General features: G+C 40.5%; 1 protein-coding gene across 1 annotated transcript in view; it reads right to left on the minus strand.

Annotated features, from left to right (window-relative positions):
- ELOVL2 (ELOVL fatty acid elongase 2) overlaps positions 1-20266 on the minus strand; it is a 61105-nt gene extending 40839 nt beyond the window's left edge. The window contains exon 1 of the mRNA XM_044258892.1: positions 20173-20266. Within this exon, the coding sequence (XP_044114827.1) occupies positions 20173-20175 (3 nt within the window). The 5' untranslated portion in view covers positions 20176-20266. The remainder of the gene's footprint in view (positions 1-20172) is intronic.
- Between the last annotated feature and the right edge of the window lie 651 nt (positions 20267-20917).

A 20917-nucleotide genomic window follows, 5' to 3' on the forward strand; every position in this document is an offset into this window, starting at 1 on the left:
ATAAGTATACCTCTATCCTGTTATCCATGTGTAATTCCAACACAATCCGTAGTTAACAGTATGAAATTTGACCTGTGGCCACACTCTTAACTCCTACAAAAGAACTTCTAGCTTTGTATGTATCCCCCATATAAAAATTGAAGAAATACCAGGATTTCCTGCCAGTTTATAAACTGTAGTCTGGTTTCTTCGTAGGAACTTTAACAAAGCTGTATGAAGCACTCATATTATATCCAGCAGGGTAACTATCCTTCTGAAGAGTAACTGTCCTTCCTTACCGATCTAACATCGTTAGGTAAAATAACTTTTTAAAAATATCTGCAAATTTTATGTGATTACTTCTTCATTTCTTAAACTTACACTTGCTTTGTGAAAAATAACTTTTAAAAATACTACAGTAATATTAGTTCCTTTCCCATCACAGAGCACTATAAAGACATAGAATCTGCCCTACATAGTCCAGACTTTTTCTGATGAATAGAAACATAGAAAGGAAAAATACAGAATGATATTTTAAACCTCAGATGAATCAACGAGCAGCTTGCTGGCTCTCACAATATCAGAGAATCACAGATATCTAACTCAACTTTGCACCCAAAGCCAGAAATAATCACTTTCTTCAATAATTCTGATAGAAATTCACCCACCTTACTGCAAAATACTCCAGAAAGTCTTCTGTCTTTAAAATGTTATGTTTTTTGGAAAACCCTTATTTTGAGCTAAAACTCTTTTTCTATTATCCATCAATCCTACTCTCCTCTGAAATCAGACACAGCTGGTGTTTTCTCTTTCACCTGAGAGCCCTTCAGACATCGACAATAGGCAATTCACACCATGCCTCACCTTTCCTAAGTGAGGTTCAGTCTCAGTGTGCCCAACATCTCCCATCCCCCTTTCCTTCCCTCTGTCTCTTCCCTACTGTGTCCTCTGATCTTTCCCTCCTTCCTCCTTCCACAAACATTAGTTGAATATATTAGGTATCAGACACATGTCCATATACAGGACATGCACTCTGGACCCTCCCACTCTTTGGCATTCTCCTTTGGATTTATTCTCGTTTGTCAGCATCCCAGAGAAGTGAACATTTTCAGAATGTGGCAGAACTATTACCTCTCACACTCTGAAAGCCATATTTCTATCAATATAACCACTTCCTTTTGCTTGTGCCTAGAAAAAAAACTTTCCCTCTCACACCATTTCCCCTTATGGACCTAATTAGGACTTCTTTGGAGGGATGGGGAGAATCTATAGACACATGGATTTCTTTTCTCTTCCATCCACCAAATGAGGACCATAAAGTTTCTTTATAACAATGTATAAATTGCTTTAGTTATAGAATGTCTTTTCCCTCTTTGAGGATTTGGTTTTGCTTTAGATCGAATGTAGTATTTTAACTCCATGATAGATTAAAATAGGTCGTGTCATGGCTGCCCTGATAAGCTACTGATTGAACTATTTATTGACTCTTCAGTCTGGCCACTTTTTTTTATTAACATATAATGTATTATTTGCTTCGGGGTACAGGTCTGTGAATCCACAGTCTTACACAATTCATGGCTCTCACCACAGCACATACCCTCCCCAATGTCCGTCACCCAGCTACCCTATTCCTACACCCCCACCCGCCAGCAACCCTCAATTTGTTTCCTGAGATTGAGAGTCTCTTATGGTTTGTCTCCCTCCCCTGTCCCATCTTGTTTCATTTTCCCCCCTCCCTTACCCCCATGACCCCAACCTGCCCTCCTCTCAAATTCCTCCTATCAGTGAGATCATATGATAATTGTCTTTCTCTGATAGACTTATTTTGCTTAGCATAATACCTTCTAGTTCCATCCATGTCATTGCAAATGGCAAGATTTTGGGGTTTTGATGGCTGCATACTATTCCATATATATATATGGAAAATATATATAGATATATATATATATATATATATATATATATATATATCACATCATCTTCATCCATTCATCTGTTGATGGATATCTAGGTTCTTTCCTAGATATTATCATTAGCTAGAAGCAGGTGTAGACAAATGGGCTGACTGGTAACCGGATAACTTCTGTCCATAGTTTCTGCCTCAGAAGAATAAGTTGCCTCCAATAGTAATAAGGGTCATGGGGTTTTTCTTTTCCCTTCTTTTCTACTTATTAAGTGGAATATGAAGAAAAGAATTAATTGCCACTGCCACCTCACAGGGCTGCTGTGGGGATGAGTGACGACAGGAAATGTTCTTAGAACCTGGGACACGGTAAGAATTCAACTTAGTTGCTACTGCTGTCAGTATTCGGCTCTTCGCTCTCTTTTTGCACATGGGAAAATATCCTTATTCCTTTAATGGGCACCGACAATGATACACATGCCCTTATACAGGAAGTCCTTTCATTCTCTAAAACTGCATGGATGCTAGAGTCTGACTTTGGAAGGCCTGAAGTTGATTCAGTCGGCCAAGAGGAAAGGACTCGGGTTTAAGAAAACCGAAGGCCCTCCTGCCTTGTGACTCCTCTGTCCCACTGTGCTGTACTCAACAGATCTGACCTGAGAATATGGTGCAGGTGCCAAATCCAAGCTGACATTTAACTTGGGAAAAAATGTAGACAGTAATGAAATAAATATATCACATGTGTTGAAATTGTGTCATATTTGTTTCACATCTTTTCAAGTTAATTCATTACATATTTATCAAATGTACCTACTAGGTACTGGGAACTAACCAATGAAGTCATCATTCCCTTTGCAAACCTCCATCATCTTCTGGCCCTCGTTCCTTCCTCAGATAGAACTATTGTAAACAATTTGATTTCAGTCCTTGTATTTCTAATTATGAACAGATATTCACAAACAAAACCAGTACTGTTTTACACATTTTAAAGCTATATATGTTCAAACACACTTCTCTTTCTGCAGCTCAATCTCTTCGTGAGGACACATGCAGATCTAGTTCATTCATTGTAGCTGCTGTGTAATATTCCATCATGGGAATATTCTGTATTGTTATTTATCCATTTCCTTATGATGGAATCTGAGGTTGTTTAGAGTTTTTCTATTACAAACAATGCTGCTTTATACAAATCTCCTTGTTTTCACAACTGAGACTTTCTCTGAAAATAGGTCTAGTTGTGGAATTGCTATGTTGTTTGATGAATACAGGTTTTAGTAAAAACTACCATATTGCTCTTACGAACTTTCAGGACTTGCTACTGTCCATCTTTCAATTTTTGCCAGGTTCAGGGTTGTGGCATGGTTTTAACTGGCATTTCCTTATTACTATTGCAATGGGATGTGTCTCTAAAAGTTCCCTAGCTGTGCAGGTTTCCTCTCCAGTGAGCTACCATTTAATAACTCTAATGTATGCTTCTAAGAACTGCTTATCTTCTGTTTATTTATAAAAGTCATTTGTATATATAACGATCTATATTGTTAATATAGACTACAAATGCCTTCTCCTAGTCTGCTACTTGGTTTTTTAAAAATATTTTATTTATTTATTTACTGCAAGCATGAGTAGGGGGAGGGGAAAGGCAGAGGGAGAAAGAATCTCAAGCAGACTCCGTGCTCAGCACAGAGCCCCATGCGCAGTTCGATCTCACCGCCCTGAGATCATGACCTGAGCTGAAATCAAGAGTCAGACACTCAACCAAATAAGCCACCGAGGTGCCCCCTATTGCTTGTTTGTTTGTTTGTTTTTAAATCTCTGACTGTGATGTCTTGTATAGTCTCAATTTTTAATTTGGATAAGGTCAAACCTGTCACTTTTTGTGGTCTGTGTTTTTGCAAGTCATGCTGAAAATACAATGAGTATCAGGAAAGGCAACCGGTATAATGAAATAAGCAACAGGGTAGAAAGCAAAAGACACAGGTATAAAAAGGGCTTGAATCCCCAATCCACCATTACTAGCTGTAGGACTCCAGATAAAACAGTTTGAGTCTCAGTTTCCTCAGACAAGGGACAGCTACTCTCCACGCTGTCCAGTGATCCGATAAGCATTCTTTGAGTGTCTGTTACCAGCAGGCACAAGCTTAGCCCGGAAACTGCAGGGGTAAACAAGACAAAGTTTGTGCCCTTACAGAACTTATGCTGCAGTATGTGGGGTGAGGGGGGCAAATAATAAGATAATACAGAAGCAACTTACTCAGTGACATCAACTGAGAGGATGCTGTGAAATGTTCTGCAAATTGGAAAGGGTACAGACATAGGACGTTCCGATTATCACCACTGGGGATGCTGCCCCAGGTTCCTCCGAAGGGGCTCACAAAATGAAGCTTCAATTGTTCTACTTCATTTGAAAATGAACTGATAGGGAACTGAGCCATACAAGACACAGTAAGTCTACCACAGAGGAACGACGTTTATGAGAAACAACGTTTATGCTGGAGGGCATCATGGACTTTGAACCAGAAACCCAAAGACTTCATTCCATTTGGTCCAAAGCAGTCCTCCAGCCTTGCTGGGACCAGTCCTCGATGCAACAGCTGCATACCAGCTAGGTTGGTCTCGGTGCCCTCAACACATCTGATGGGTCTTCCACTTTTCCCACCTAATCTTAGTCTTTTCTAACATTGTCTCTTCCTAGGTCAAGCAAAGTAAGCCCTATATTGTCCACTTATTTCATTTTTACCCATACACTTACACGTTTGTATTCAATTTTCACTACTTCCAAACCGACAGGAAGAAAGTAGGAAAACAAACTATGTACACACATGCGTTCTCGTTCCTCATTATTTCAAATACAATATACGAATCTGTAATCTGCTCTATTTAAGGTTTTAATAATGAAATAATGACGACCCAGTAGGAAAGTCACAGAGTGGAAGATGTGTTTTTTTGTAGGGTAAATTTTTAAGGGTTAAGGCATTAGATTAAGCACTATTAAGAAGCTCAAGACACGGGCAATTTGATGTAGGCAGTTGGGAAAATAGCTAAGGTTTAATCTGATTATGGGGAGCTCTAAAGATTTTCTAAAATTGTGATTCAAATCCTCAATTTTCAAAATATATTCAGTTTCATAACATGCATGCATCTAAAGGTGAGAACTACTCAGCAGGAAAACTGGTTTTGAAACTAGCACGTAGCTTGGCTTTTCATTTTTTGCTAATTAACAGATCGCGTGCAACCTGGAGAAAGAGAACTAAATAGCAGATAATGAAATCTTTATTACTTTTTCAGTCTTTCCAGAAAAAGTCCTGAATGTTAAACTAAAAACCACAGCCACGGGAACATGGAGATTTTAAAAATGTAAGTAAATGTGCATTAATCAAGTTAAACAAACAAACAAACAAATCTCTCTTCCAGACATAGAAAAACTGTTAGGTTTATAAAGATGAATAGAATTAAGTTTCTCTGGGTGACAGCCACCAGTTTTGAGTGTTCACTATCAGCTAGATGGTCTATTATGAGGAACTTATATACAGTTTATCTTATGTGACCCAATCTTCACCATGTGTTACTGTCTTAAAGATAAAGCAAGAAGTTACCCATCTTCGAGGGGAGATAAACTGATTAGAGAACTGAACCCAGGAGTGTGTAGTTCAAGAAATCACTTTTTCAGATGCTGACAACATGACGATGAGGGAGTATTGCCTCATTAGTTCAACCCCTTTATAACCTCCTTACCCAGGTTCTCTCAATCTAGGTATTACAGAAACCAGGTTAATCTTCCTAAATGACCCTTTCATCATTTGAATTTCCATTTCAAAAACCTGGTTTACAAAATCCAGAAGGAACGTCTTGGCCTCAGATTCAAGACTCTTCAAAAATCTGCCCTGACCCTTCCATTCCGTACTCCTGTTGGTGCACAACCTTCACAGTTCAAAAAACCCTTCCTGAGCACCTAACTATAAGCGAGCCTCTGCCAGGACATGTGGCCTTGTCCGGAAGTTGCTCACAGTATAGCGTTTCTCAAATACGTGTTATTGCTTTCTTAACCAACTGAGCCACCCAGGCACCCCACGTGTTATTGCTTTCTGGGTCCTTCCTTACCCAGTTATTTCCCTTGAATGGAATCTTCTGTTTGATTCTACATTCCTCCTTTTTCCTATATATCAAAATCCAACCTAGTGAAGATCTAGTGTCAATCCCAACCCCTTCAAGATACATATACTAAATATTTTTGTTAGTTCTTTCCTCTTAACCCCTAGAATGCTGGATTTCAGAGTTCTGTGGACTAGATTCCAGGCACGTGAACTCCAAAGCCCCTCACACAGAGGTTCTGATTCGGAGGGTCTGGCTTCATCTAGTCTGGGAATGTGCATTTAAACATGTCTGGCCAATTCCCAAGTTCTTACTCCTCCTACTCACGCTACCTCTCAGGCAACGGGTTTGATTTTTTTCTCTCCTCTCATTGAATTGACTGGTCTTCTGAGTACTACGGTGTCACAGACACAACCTTGATCTCAGCCTTATCAATCCTGAGGATTCTGGTTCTTCAATTACCAACCACCTCCTGGTCCTGACCACATTTTTGGCTCAATAAAGAAGTAAAAGTTACCCATGCTGTAGGTCTGGACTGTTTTTTGTTTGTTTGTTTGTTTGTTTTAACTGGTATGGTTGCTTTGTACTAGTGAGTTTGAAACAACCTTCAGGCAGTTAAATCTCAAAGTTGTGATTCATGCCATTTCTTTTTAGGAGTCTGAGTATAGAAAAGACCAAGGGAAAGGGCGTAATGCTTACCCTGAAGAATACCAAGGAGTAACAATTCTCTAACCTATGGAGAAAGGGATGTGAAATAGCATCTAAGGGCAATCAGGTAATCAGAACTGAGTATCCTCTGATAAGCCAAAGCACCCTGCTTAAGCATAACGGCATCACTGACATTAACACACGCCCACAGTATGCATTTCCAAAAACCAAGGAAGCTGCTGGCCCAAGAGGATGAATCCTCCCTGTAACAATTTAAGGAAAGCCTCTGCAATGAGAGCAGAAAATGTCAAGTGTAAGCTCCCTCTTTCTTCCTACCGGGTCAGAGAACACTGCACAGACCTCAGAGGCAAAGAAAATAAGGTAATCAGAACTAATTTTTCTGGAAAATTGAAAATGTCCTAATTTTATTTTTGAAAATGTCCTAATTTTATTTTTGCATTGTGGACACCATCTGTTTTCTTCTCAAAGGCTTGAGTTAATTTTTAATCTGACTCTAACTAATTAACTCTAACTAATCTAACCTCAGTCTAACAGTTGATAAACTTTTGACCCTGCCAAAACAAGGGTCCCCAACTAGTCATAATGTCTGTTAAACTCAAAGATTCTATTAACCAAATTCTGTTTAGCAATATGAAAAAATCAGTAACTTAAATCTTCAAAGATTAAGATATTACAAGTAAACTCAAACGACAAACTGTCAATATGAAACAAAAGTTTCAAATCTACCACTGCTCTCTCTCACCAATGTGTTTTTTAAAAAGATTTATTTATTCATTCATGTATTTGAGTAGGGGAGGGCAAAAGGAAAGAGAGAGAATCTCAGATTGCTCATAAGCACAGAGCCCCAAGCAAGGCTCAGTCTCACAACCCTGAGGTCATGACCTGAGCCAAAACCAATAATCAGATGCTTAACTAAGGTGCTCCTCTGATCAATGTCTTAATACTACAGTTACTCAATTGAAAAACAGTGACTGCTTTACTTAATTGCATATATTGCATATTATTTAATTGTCTACTAGATGGGTGTGGGGCCTGTTTTAGATTCTCCCTCTCAAAAAAAAAAACCCCACACATAAAAAAACCCATATTTTTCCTTGCTTGCTCCATTTTTCATATATTTGAAATGCATCTTTAGATTTTATATATTGGTTTATATATGTGAACACATACATACAATCTATATAATATGTAAATACAGATATTATGTATAAAAATATATATTTACCTATCTATTCAACCATCTAATAATTTGCAGGGAAGAAACTACATGGGGAAGTCATTCTGATTGTCCATTCTCATCTAGGATAATGGAGAAGAGTACTACGGTTTCATCACATTTATATGAGAAGAGTGCATTTACACTGATTCATGGATAAACTCACGTGTTTTGGGATCAGAAGATTTATACCTGGTTTTGCTACCTCTAGTATGTGACCTTAGATAAATCATTTATTCTTTGAAACTCTATTTTCTCACCTGTACACTAGGTATACTAGTATACCTACTGTATACTGCCTCTATCAAGTTTTTGTAAGGCTTCAAAAAAGATAAGTGTTTTCCAGTGCACTTTTACACATATAAATTAATAAATATAAAATAACATGACTACACGTGTATTTAAATGATAACAAAAAGCCAAAAAAGACAATGCACATGTAAGAATCAAAATAATCACTCAGTAAATTTACAAATGATAGCTTTGTTTATATTACTATTAAGATATTCATTTTTGGATTAGCAAGACAGGAAATAACATGTGTTGGAGAGGATGTGGAGAAAGGGGAACCCTCTTACACTGTTGGTGGGAATGCAAATTGGTGCAGCCAATTTGGAAAACAGTGTGGAGATTCCTTAAGAAATTAAAAATAGAGCTTCCCTATGACCCTGCAATTGCACTACTGGGTATTTACCCCAAAGATACAGATGTCGTGAAAAGAAGGGTCATCTGTACCCCAATGTTTATAGCAGCAATGGCCACGGTCGCCAAACGGTGGAAAGAACCAAGGTGCCCTTCAACGGACGAATGGATAAGGAAGATGTGGTCCATATACACTATGGAGTATTACGCCTCCATCAGAAAGGATGAATACCCAACTTTTGTAGCAACATGGACGGGACTGGAAGAGATTATGCTGAGTGAAATAAGTCAAGAAGAGAGAGTCAATTATCATATGGTTTCACTTATTTGTGGAGCATAAGAAATAACATGGAGGACAAGGAGAGTTAGGAGAAGGGAGTTGGGGGAAATTGGAAGAGGAGGTGAACCATGAGAGACTATGGACTTTGAAAAACAATCTGAGGGCTTTGAAGCGGGGGCGGGGGGGGAGGGGGAACCAGGTGGTGGGTATTGGAGAGGGCACGGATTGCATGGAGAACTGAGTGTGGTGCAAAAACAATGAATACTGTTATGCTGAAAAGAAATAAAAAATTTTAAAAAAATTTTTAAAAAAAGATATTAATTTTTGGGATGCCTGGGTGACTCAGTTGGTTAAGCGGCTGCCTTCCGCTCAGGTCATGATCCCAGTGTCCTGGGATCCAGTCCCACATCTGGCTCCTTGCTCAGAGGGGAAACTGCTTCTCCCTCTGCCTCTGCCTGCCACTCTGTCTGCCTGTGCTCACTCTCTCCGACAAATAAATAAAATCTTAAAAAAAAAAAAAATTTTAAAAAAATAAAGATATTTATTTTTAATCTCAGTGAGAATATTATTAGTTATAGATTTCACTATGTAAAAATAAGAACATAATCTGGTCCCATTTACAAATTATATTATGAAAAGCAAATATAATTATGGAAATGTATATGCACTCAGTAATTTCAATAACATAATAAAATTATAGGTTTCACTACTTAGAAATGAAATAACCTGACCCCTTCCACAAATATGACTGTGAAATATAAAAATAATTTGTAAGAATACATATACATCATCATTTACTGAAAGGTTATACAAGCACATGTGCATGGATGAAACAGCTACGTTACTGAAACATGCCAAACTCAATTGTGATAAATAATTATAAATGCCTTAAGAGATACTGGTCTTTAAAAGAATGCTGTTCTGAATATGTTTGCAAAGCAGATGTGCATTTCCAAATTAATCCTTTATGGTTGGTAAATGGGATTGATGAGAAAAGAACACTGCACTGGGAAACAGCAAAACTAGCCTTTGTTTTATCAACAAATAACTGTTTAGAATTTGCTACAGGTTAGGCATTAGCCTAGATGCTTGAGATAATTTCCTGAGCAAGGCAAACAAAAATCTGTCCTCCTGAAGCTTGCAAACAAAAGGGGACATGAAAGGACATGTCATGAAAGGACAAACAAAAATCACATAATAATTAAAAGGTACCAAGTGATGGGGCACCTGGGTGGCTCAGTGGGTTAAAGCCTCTGCCTTCAGCTCAGGTCATGATCCCAGGATCCCGGGATCGAGCCCCACATCGGGCTCTCTGCTCCACGGGGAGTCTGCTTCCTCCTCTCTCTGCCAGCCTCTCTGCCTACTTGTGATCTCTGTCAAATAAATAAATGAAATCTTTAAAAATAATAATTAATTAATTAATTAATTAATTAAAAGGTACCAAGTGCTACATAAATGAGTAAATCCAAGTGCTATGGAAAATATAGCAGTTTAAGGGGACCAGGCATATGTGAATATGGCAGGGCAGGTCTCAGTTTTAAATAGAGTTGTTAAGCTAGGTGTAGTTAAAAAAGTACAAAGCAATAACTGAAAGGAAAAATACACCAGCAGGAATCAACAATAGATTAGAAGATGCAGAAGAACAGATCAGCAGTCTGGAAGAGAGCATAACGGAAAGCACCAAAGCTGAACAGCAAAAAGAATAAGAGAAAGGAGGACAGGTTAAGGGACCTCTTGGACAACAACAAGGGAAGGAACATTGTATTGTATGGGCCCCAGAGGGAGAAGAAAGGGGCAGAAGTTATATTTGAAGAAATAATAGCTGAACACTTCCCTAACCTAGACTCCTAGGTTAAGAAGTACAGAGAGCTCCAAACAAGATGAACCAAGGAAGTCCACATCGTGATACGTAATAACTAAAACGTTAAAGGTCATAGATAAGCAAAGAATCTTAAAAGCAGCAAGAGAGGAGCAACTAATTACAAAAGAAGAAGGGAAAAGGCCTTGTACTAATTCTTTAGCAGAAGCTTTGCAGGCCAGAAGGGAGTGGCATAATATATTCAAAATCCTGAAAGGGAAAAACAACAACAACAACAACAGCAACATATCTCCCTAGCAGCAAGATTACCATTCAGAATTGAAGGAGAGAGTTTCCCCAGACAAACAAAAGTTAAAGGAGTTCATCACCGTTAAACAGGCCCTATAGGAAATGGGAAATTCATTAAGTGAAAAAGAGAAAGTCATAATTGGAAGGAAAATTATGAAATTTTCAAAATTAGAAAATTATGAGAGAACAAAATTTCATGAGTAAAAGCAAACAGAGACAGCAGAACAATCACAGAGCTACTACGCATGTTAAAGAACAGAAGTAGCAAAACCAATTATATCGTAAAGGTTAGTTAACGGGAACTCAGAATAAAAACATGTAAATTATAGTAACAAATATACAAAATGTGATGGGGGAGTAAAAATCGTTTTTTTCTTAAGAATGTGTGTGAACGTAAGTGACCATCAACTTAATACAGACTGTTATATATTTAAGATGTTATATATGAATCTCATGGAAACCACGAACAAAAAACCTATAATAATAAGTACGTTAAGAAAGCCAAACATAAAAGAAAGTCATCAACCACAAGGAAAGGGAACAAGGAAAAAAAGGAACAGAGAAGAGCTACAAAGAAAAAAAAAAAAAGAAACCAAACCTAGAAAACAATTAACAAAATGGCAGTGAATACATACCTCTCAATAATTAATTTAAATGTAAATTGTCAAAATGCTCAATCACACTGGGAAGGTTATGTGCTATGGTGAAAGCTGTCAATTGTGTAAGACTAGTGAAACACAGACCTGTACCCCCAAAACAAATAATGCACTATATGTTAAATAAATATATAAATACTAAATGATCAAAAGATACAGGATGACTGAATTAAAAATAAAAGACACATGGCACATACGCCGCTTACAAGAGACCCACTTCAGATCTAAAGACAAATACAGATTGAAAGTGAAGGGAGGGAAAAAAATATTCCATGCAAAGGGAGACAAAAATAAAAAAGCCAAACTAGCAAGAGTTGTATCAGACAAAACAGACTTTAAAACAAAGACTGTGGGGTTCCTGGGTGGCTCGGCTGGTTAAGCCTCTGCCTTCAGCTCAGATCATGATCTCAGGGTCCTGGGATTGAGCCCCTGCATCGGGGCTCCCTGCTCAGTGTGGAGTCTACTTCTCCCTCTTCCTCTCCCTGTGTGTGTGCATGTGTGTGCTCTCTCATATCAATAAAATCTTTAAAAAAATAAAATAAAACAAAGACTGTAACCAAAAAATGGCATTACATAATGATAAAGGGATCAATATAACAAGAGGATATAATGATTGTGAATATCTACACACCCAACAATGGAGCACTTGAATAAATAAATACTGAAAAATATGAAGGGAGAAATTGACAGTAATATAATAACAGCAGGCAACTTTAACACCCACTTACAACAATGGGTAGATCATCCAAGCAGAAAAATCAACAGAAAGAAGGAAATAATAAAGATTGGAGCAGAAATCTATGAAATAGAGATTAAAAAAAATAAGAAGAAGAAGAAACCAAGAACATTTCTTCAAAAAGATAACAAAATTGATAAAGCTTTAGCCAAACTCATTAAGAAAAAAAGAGGATGCAAATAAGTAACATCAGAAATGAAAGAGAAGTGACAATGAACACCATAGAAATACAAAAGAATATAAAAGTTACTAAGCAAAATTATGTCAACAAACTGGACAACCTAGAAATGATAAATTCTTAGAAATGTACCATCTTCCAAAAGCAGTCATGAAGAAATAGAAAATCTAACCAGATGAAACTAACAACAAAATTCAATCAGTAATCAAAAAACTTTCCAACAAACAAAAGCCCAGGACCAGATGGATTCACAGGTGAATTCCACGACACATTTCAAGAATTAACATCAATTCTCAAACTATTTCAAGAAACAGAAGAGGAAGGAAATGTCCAGATACATTCTATGAGGTCAACAATACCCTGACACCAAAACTACACATTACAAAAAAAAGGAAACTATAGGCCAATATACCTGATAAACACAGGTATCCACTTGTGACAAAAAATGCTAAACAAAGTATGCTTAGAGGGACCATACCTCAACATAATAAAGGCCATACATGACAAACCAGAACGAACATCATGGTGAAAAACTGAAAGCTTTTCCTCGAAGATCGGGAACAAGATAAGGATGTCCACCTCACCACTTTAATTTAACACGGTACTATAAGTCCTAGCCATGGCAATCACACACGGAAAGAAATAAACAGTATCCAAATGGGGAGGGAAAAAAGAAAACTCACTATTTGCAGATGACAGGATACTTTCAATAACCCTAAAGACTTCACCAAAACACTGTTCGAATAAAGCATTCAGTATGGTTGCAAGATATAAAATTAATACACAGCAATCTGGGGCATTTCTATATACTAATAACAAAGCAGAAACAGAAATTAAAAAAACAATGCCAGTTGTAACTACACCAAAAAGAATAAAATACCTAGGAATAAACTTTACCAAGGAAGTGAAAGACCTAGACTCTGAAAACTATACAACACGGATACAACACGGATAAAAGAAATTAAAGACCCCATAAACAAACGAAAAGATACATCATACTCATGGATTGGAGGAATAATATTGTTAAAATGTCCGTACTACCCAAAGCAATATACAGACTCAGGGCAATCACGATCAACATACAACAGCACTTTTCACACATCTCAGAATAAACAATCCTAACGTTGGTCTGGAACCACAGAAGACCCTGCACAGCCAAAGCAATCTTGAGAAAGAAGAACGAAGCTGAAGGCATCACAGTCTGATTTCAAAATACACTACAAAGCTACAGAAATCGAAACAGCATGGTACTGGCATAAAAACAGACACACAGATCAACGGAACAGGAGAGAGAGCCCAGAAATGAACTGATGCTTATGTTCTATGACAAAGGAGGCAAGAATATACAATGAAGAAAAGACAGTCTTTCCAGTTAATGGTGCTGGGAAAACGGGACAGCTACATGCAGAAGAAGGAAGGTGCCCAACTTTCTCACACCATACACAAAAAGAAACTCGAGATGGATTAAAGGCCTAAATGTGAGACCCTAAACCATAAAAATCCTAGAAGAAAACACAAGCAGAAATTTCTTGGATATCAGCCTTATTAATAGTTTCCTAGATCGGTCTCGTCAGGCAAGGGAAACAAGGGCAAAAATACACTACAGGGGCTACATCAAAATAAAAAGCTTCTGGACAATGAAGGAAACAACAAAACAAGGCAATCTGCTGAGTGGAAGAATGTATTTGCACATGATATCTTTGATGAAGGATTAATTTCTGAAATATGTAACTTACACAATTCAACACCAAAACCCCCAAATAATATCCAATTAAAAAATGGGTAGAGGATCTGAATAGAAATGTTTCCAACAAAGACATCCAGAGAGCCAACAGACACATGAAAATCTGCTCAACTTCGCTCGGCATCAGGGAAATACAAATCAAAGCCACAGTGAGATTCCACTTTACACCTGCCAGAATGGCTAGTATCCAAAAGAAGAAAAATAACAGGTGTCAGCGAGGATGTGGAGAAGAGGGAACCCTCGTGCACCATTGGTGGGAACGTAAAATGGTGCAGCCACTGTAGAAAAAATTTTTGGTGCCCCCCAAAATTAAAAATAGAGCCACCATATGATCCAGCAACTCCACTACTGGGTATTTACTCAAAAGAAAGGAAAACACGAACTCCAAAAGATATAAGCACCCCTATGTTTATTGCAGCATTATTTCCAATAGCCAAGATATGAAAGTAACCCAGGTGTCCATCGATAGATAGATGGATAAATAAGATGTGTGATATATTTGTATATATATCTCACAATAGAATATTAGTAAAAAAAAAAAAAACCCAAAACAAAAAAGGGACACCTGGGTGGCTCAGTCAGTTAAGCTGCTGCCTTCCACTCAGGTCATGATCCCAGCATCCGGGATCGGGTCCCGCATCGGGCTCCTTGCTCAGGGGGGAGCCTGCTTCTCCCTCTGCCTCTACCTGCCACTTTGCCTGCCTGTCCTCTTTCTCTCTCTGACAAATAAATAAATAAAATATTAAAAAAAAAAAAAAAGATCTTGTCATTTATGACAACATGGAAAGACCTAGAGAGTGTGATGCTAAATGAAATAAGTCTAACAGAGAAACACAAACACTATAGGATTTCATGTATACATGGAACCGAAAGAAAAAAAAAAGCAGAGGAAGAAAGAAAAGCAGAAACAGACTCATAAATACAGAGAACAGGTGACCGCCAGGGGGAGGAGGGATTGGAGGACAAACAAAATGAATGAAGAGTAGGAGATGCCGGAATCCAGTTCAGGAATAAAGAAGTCACAGGGATGAAAGGTACAGCCTGGGAATACAGTCTGTTTTGTATTGTATTGTAATAGCACTGTCTGGGGACCAATGATAGCTACGCTTCTAGTGAGCATTGCATAAGGTATAGATTTTTTTTGGATCACTGTGTTGTACTCCTGAAACATTAAAAAAAAAAAAAAGAAAAGAAGAAACCTGTATTGACTACTGCTTCCCCCAATTTTTTTGATCATAAGATCGTTTTCTCTTAACACTTATGAAAGAAGGAAAAAAAAAAAAAACGTATTAAGAAGACAGCCATACAGCTTTCTGGCAGAAAGATCTGGCCAGGCAGCCAGAGAGAAGAGCCAGTGTAAAGGCTCCACTGATTCTGCCAAAATAACCCTGTGAAAGGAGAATATCCCATTTTGCAGATGAGTAAATAGTGTCTCAGTGTGATGGAATTAAGGCAATAGAGTTGGTCAGTAAAAAAAAGCTAGGACTAGAAAGAAACTAGGTTTCTTGACTCTTGGTCCAACACCTTGCTCTTGTTTCCTGCCTCTGTTCACCAGACTAGAAGAAAGCTGTTCAGTTTCCTATAAAGCCCTGAGTAAGGTGTTACCACAGTTGTGGTGGTTGTTGCTATTATTATTAGTCAGGTCCACTGATACTTCTTGAAAGATAGTTAAAGCTCAAAGAATAATTTCATTTTTCCTTCTCATGGTTTATTATTCCCCTTCCTTTATCTGTGCTTCTTTCCTTGGGTGGGTCATTGCAATATCCGATTTTTAGTTAAAGGAATTCTATTTCTTTGGATATTTGATAAAGGTGTGAAACACAAGAATAAGGTATAAAATAGAAAGCATTTATAAATTAACATACGAAAGAGCTATGAGAGAATGGCGAGAATGCGGAGCCCAGCCATAGGGAGGTAGAGAGCGACCTCTCTCCAGAGGCAGAAGGGGAGCTGAGGGGGTTGCCAGAAGGAAGGGAAGCGCAACACAGCGCGCAGACAAGAGCAAGACCTTGGAAACAAGTCAGGACCCAGCTTGAAGCTACTACAGGACAATGAGGACTCTGGCCTTGAAAAAATAATGAGCTTCAAGTACAAAGGTTAAAAACTAAGATGCTACAAAGGAGGAAATCTGTAAGAAAGACAATAGTGGAGAGGGGCCTGGAGAAGAGAGAAGATATAAAGAGAGTCTCAAAATGTGAGAAGATATACAATGAACAATATAAAAGAAAAAGGCAAGTAAGAATCCGATTTCAGACACAGTAGACTTGAGAGCTGGTGGAATTACTAGCAGCCAAAGGGAACAGAGAGGACAGTCTGAAAGCTGAGTAGCTGTCTTGGTAACACTAGGTTTAAGGCGGCAGTGAGGTTCTCACGAGGAGAGAGAAGGGCCCAGCACACAGGAGGTAAATTTGGAAGATGTGTGTCATCTGGGCCTGTTTTGTCCACAGGTGGCTACTGAGCTCCTGAAATTGTGGCTCACCGGAACCGAATGTGCTGTCAGTATAAAACACATAACAAGATGTTGATTTCATGTGGGGGAAAAATGTGTACTAGTTGTTTTTTGTTTTTGTTTTTGTTTTTTTTTACAATGCTTGCATGTTGAAATAATACTTGCATGAATTGGGTTAACTAAAATCTGTTATTGAAATTAATTTCACCTGTCTTTTTACTTCTTAACGCCACTATTAGAAAATTTTAAATTACATATACAGTTTGCATATTCCTACTGGACGGTGTTGATACAGAGCATTACTAGATACATTTCAGGATCACATAAGGGGATGAGATCCATGAGTAAATCAGAGACATTATTCTGAGATTTTTTTCAACTGAAAACAGCCAGATATGGGAGAAAGAACGCACGTCATTATAAAGATAATATTCACTGAATGCTCGAAGAACTATACTGGCCAGAGTTAGTGCATTATCTTCTTTGTTCCTTCCAACAGCTTTATGAAATGGTATCATTGTCTTCTTTTATAGAAAAAAAAATTTAAGTCCTAAACAAGTTAACCTGCCCAAGGTCACAAAGTTTTATCTTGGTGTTGGGATTCAAATCCATGACTCACTCCAGATCTCAAGGTCTAAACTGCCACATCATCAATTCCAGAACAATTTATACTCTGCAGCTCTTCAGTTGTTAGATTTTAACTGGCTATATTTAAACTAACAACTTATTAGAATGGTTCACTGTCAAGAGTCAGAGACATACCAGAGATGTCCTAATTTGATTACAATACAAATGTATAAATTTGTAACTTCGGAATTTTGCTGAGCTACTCATGTTGGCATATTTTTACCATGTTGAGCTTAAATAAGAGCTTACTGGTGTAATCTCTTGTCCCTTAACAACATCTACTCCTAAATATCCAAAATGGTCAGGTTAGATGGCAGACTGTCCAAGGGAGGGGATTCTGGGCACAACCCTCCATAGTAAGACCCTGTTTTCTGAATATAACAAATTTACGATACGGAGCTACTTAAATTTTAAAAACCCCCTTTCAGACTATGAAAGGGCCTGAACCTCCCAAGCTGTGATTAAAATGTTTTGAAGGGATCAATTATACGCCAATTTTTAAAAAGTGTTTTTAAGGGAGCTGGATGAAATTGCAACTTTTTGTTGAAAGAACAAGAATTAAGCTTACCTAACTGGATAGCTTTGAAAGACGATTTATATTCCTTAAAAAATATATTCCTTGAGGAATAGACAGGGAAAAAATGGCTTGATATTTTGGACTGGAATAACATAAAATCTCCTACAAATATAAACTGGGACCAAAAGAATGAGGTGTTTTTCATTTATGTTTGGTGGTTGGATTTAATTTTAAAGGCAAATGTATCATTCCTTCCTTTCCATCTTTCATCTTTATTACCTATCTGGCCATGACAGCAGTTATCACAGAACAGCTAAACATGAAGAGTAACAGCTAAATTACATCATCTTCAGGAACTTGCCCATGTAAATTTTACTAGGCAGTTCGGCTCAGATTATAAAAACACATGTCCCCAGGCTTAAAACAAAGGATTGCTAAACATTTACACTATAGAAAGAGGAAAGCAAAAGGGAATTTGAAGGAAAAAATATAAGCTTTGGAATAAGACTAATTAGCAGACATCGAGAAAAAACTACATTCACGTTGGACATGGATTCAAAGCAGTATCTCTCTGTATGGACCCAGTAGCTTATTTTGGAATTTAACCCTCAGAAACCTTCCCACTGCCAGCATCATTTTTTAAAGTGACAGGACTTTTTTGTGGACATAGGCACAAAAATACCTCCTCAGAAAACCCAAAGTTTCTGAAAAATGCTTTTCTGAAAAGGCAGTATCACAACAGTACAGGGTAGAGTTAACAAGAGCAAGCCCTTTATTTTGGCTGAGATTAATTCTCATGACTCTTCCATTCCAATTACGGTGAAATCCTTGGACTTTTCTTACTCATTACAATTCATAATAATCTGTAACAAAGGTTCAGGCCCCCAAGGAGCCAGTTAGCTCTAAAACTGCTTTATCCATCCAAGTGCAAAGGTGTCAAGGACATGAAGGGATAGACCCGGGCATTAAGAGATGGCTAGCTCACTCTTCTCACTGAGAGTCGCCACACTGAGTCCCTCATTTCCAGGAGCATCTCTCTTCTCAAACTTCCCTTGAGCTTCTCATCCTTATAGACTGTCAACTGGACAGGTAATCCTTGTAGTTGCCCTGCTGCTTCCCATTTGTCCATCAGCATTAGTAGGCTGGGTTTGGGGGTTAATTTTCTCTTTATGAAACACGTATTATATGCCCAGCACTGTTATAGGTACTAGAAATACTAGCAGTGAACAAAATGAAAAAAATCTCAGCGCTGATATTTACATTCTAGTGGGGAACACTTGCAGTAAACAAGATAAAAGAGTCTGTTAAATAATGTCATAAAGGAAAAAAAAAAATGAAGCAAGAAGGGGTATAGGAACTGTGGTGGGTGGGGTAGGAAAGGCTGAAATTTTAGACAGGGTGGCCAGAGAAGGCGGAGACGGCTTCGCTTCACGTGTAATCAGGTAGATGGTGTGAGCCTGAGAGCGTGGAGAGAGAGAGCAAAATCCGGGCCTGATCAGTGTCAGCCGGAGTGGGAAAAAGAAAGGAGATTAGCATACTTTAACAAGCCCCATAGTGGAGAAGGAACCATATGGAAAACACATCACTTTCTCTTTTTGTAGTCACAGAACCAGGTTCTTCTGCCAAAACTCTCGGGCAGTTCCTGGGATACCCACGGACACACACGCACCCCTCTCTCTCCAGGACAGAGCCCCGTGGGCAGCAAAAAGCGGGGTGAATTCAGAGTCGAGTACTGGCCCGGGAAACTGGGAGAGTCGTCGTCGCAAGGAACACACCAGACCGCCCACCCCCCCAATCTCCGTAAACAAATGGGAACCTCCCCGATTCCACGATGCAAAGCCCGGGAGGCCGGGGCAAGCGCGCAGACACACCCCCGGGATTGCAGGCACGGCGCGGGGACGAGAGGAGGCATGGATTCAACCGTTAGAGACAAAACCCCCAGAATTTCCGGAGGCAGGGTCGGGACCACGCGAGGGAAACGCCGGCCCGCCGGCGGGGGTCGGGCCGGGGAGGAAAGCACGGTGCGGGAGGCGAGCGGGAATGGCCGCCGCGGGAACTGGGGGCGGTTTCGTCGGGCATCCCGGGCGCCCGGCCGGCTGCCCGCTTGCAACAGGAGGCTGGACGCGAGCGGGCGCCTCGAGGTGCCGGGGCGGGACCGCGACCCCCAGACAAAGATCCTGAGCCCGCGGCCCCGGCCCGCGCGCCCGCCCCCCCGCCCAAACGTTCACCGCCCCCTCCCCAGGCCCACCGAGCGCCACGGGTTCCAGCAGTCGAACCCGCGGCTCCCGCGCTGCCGCCGTCCGCCCGGCCCCTTCCCGCCCAGTGCGTTGGTCGAGGAGAGAAAGGAGAAAGGCGGCGGCGGCGCGCGGCGCCCACTCACCATGATCCGCGGAGGCGCGGCGACCCCGGCGGGCGAAGATGCGCTGTCCAGGGTAGCCAGCGTTCCTCTGCCCCGCGCTCCCGCCGCGCCCGCTCTACTTACCCACGCCCACACCCACGCCCGGCGCGCGCACGCCCGCCCGCCTCCCCGCCCCCTCGGGCTCGCGCCGCTCCCGCGCGGCGCTCCGAGCTCCAGGGCCGTTTCGGGCGCCCGCCGCTCCCCACCCCCTCCCCTCGCCGGGGGCTCGCCGGCCGCGGCGCGAGGAGGGCAGCGGGGGAGGGGCGGGGCCCGGCGAAGCGGGTGGCCCCCGGCGGCCTAGCGTGCCCCCTCCCGGACGCCCGGCTCCGTCCGCGGCGCCCCCTGCCGGCCGGGTGGCGATTTGCAGGCGCAGCCGACGCCCGTCGCGCGGCTGGGCCCAACGTTCGCAGAGCGTCCGCGCGGACCGCGCCGCCGGCCGCTGCCCGCTGCCAGCCCCCGCCGAGGCGGCGGTGGCTGCGGGAGCTGCAAGGACCGGCAGCTGTAGAGGCGTGGGCTCTGCTCCTCCTCTTAGCTGGCCTCCGCGGTTTTCAAGCACACGTCAAAGGGAATGGCTTATGCTCCTGCGGGTTTGCGGAGTGTGGGTGTCTTAGATCCGCGGAGCAGTCCGGCTCTCTTTGGCTTCAAGTCGGGCGCGGATCAGTCTGAGCAGGCAACTGCTTGTTTCACACGACGGTGCCTGCAGAGGTTTCTTTCCAGGGACTTTTTA

The sequence above is a fragment of the Neovison vison genome, chromosome 1, assembly GCF_020171115.1.
Source record: "Neovison vison isolate M4711 chromosome 1, ASM_NN_V1, whole genome shotgun sequence".
In the NCBI taxonomy this organism is placed as follows: domain Eukaryota; kingdom Metazoa; phylum Chordata; class Mammalia; order Carnivora; family Mustelidae; genus Neogale; species Neogale vison.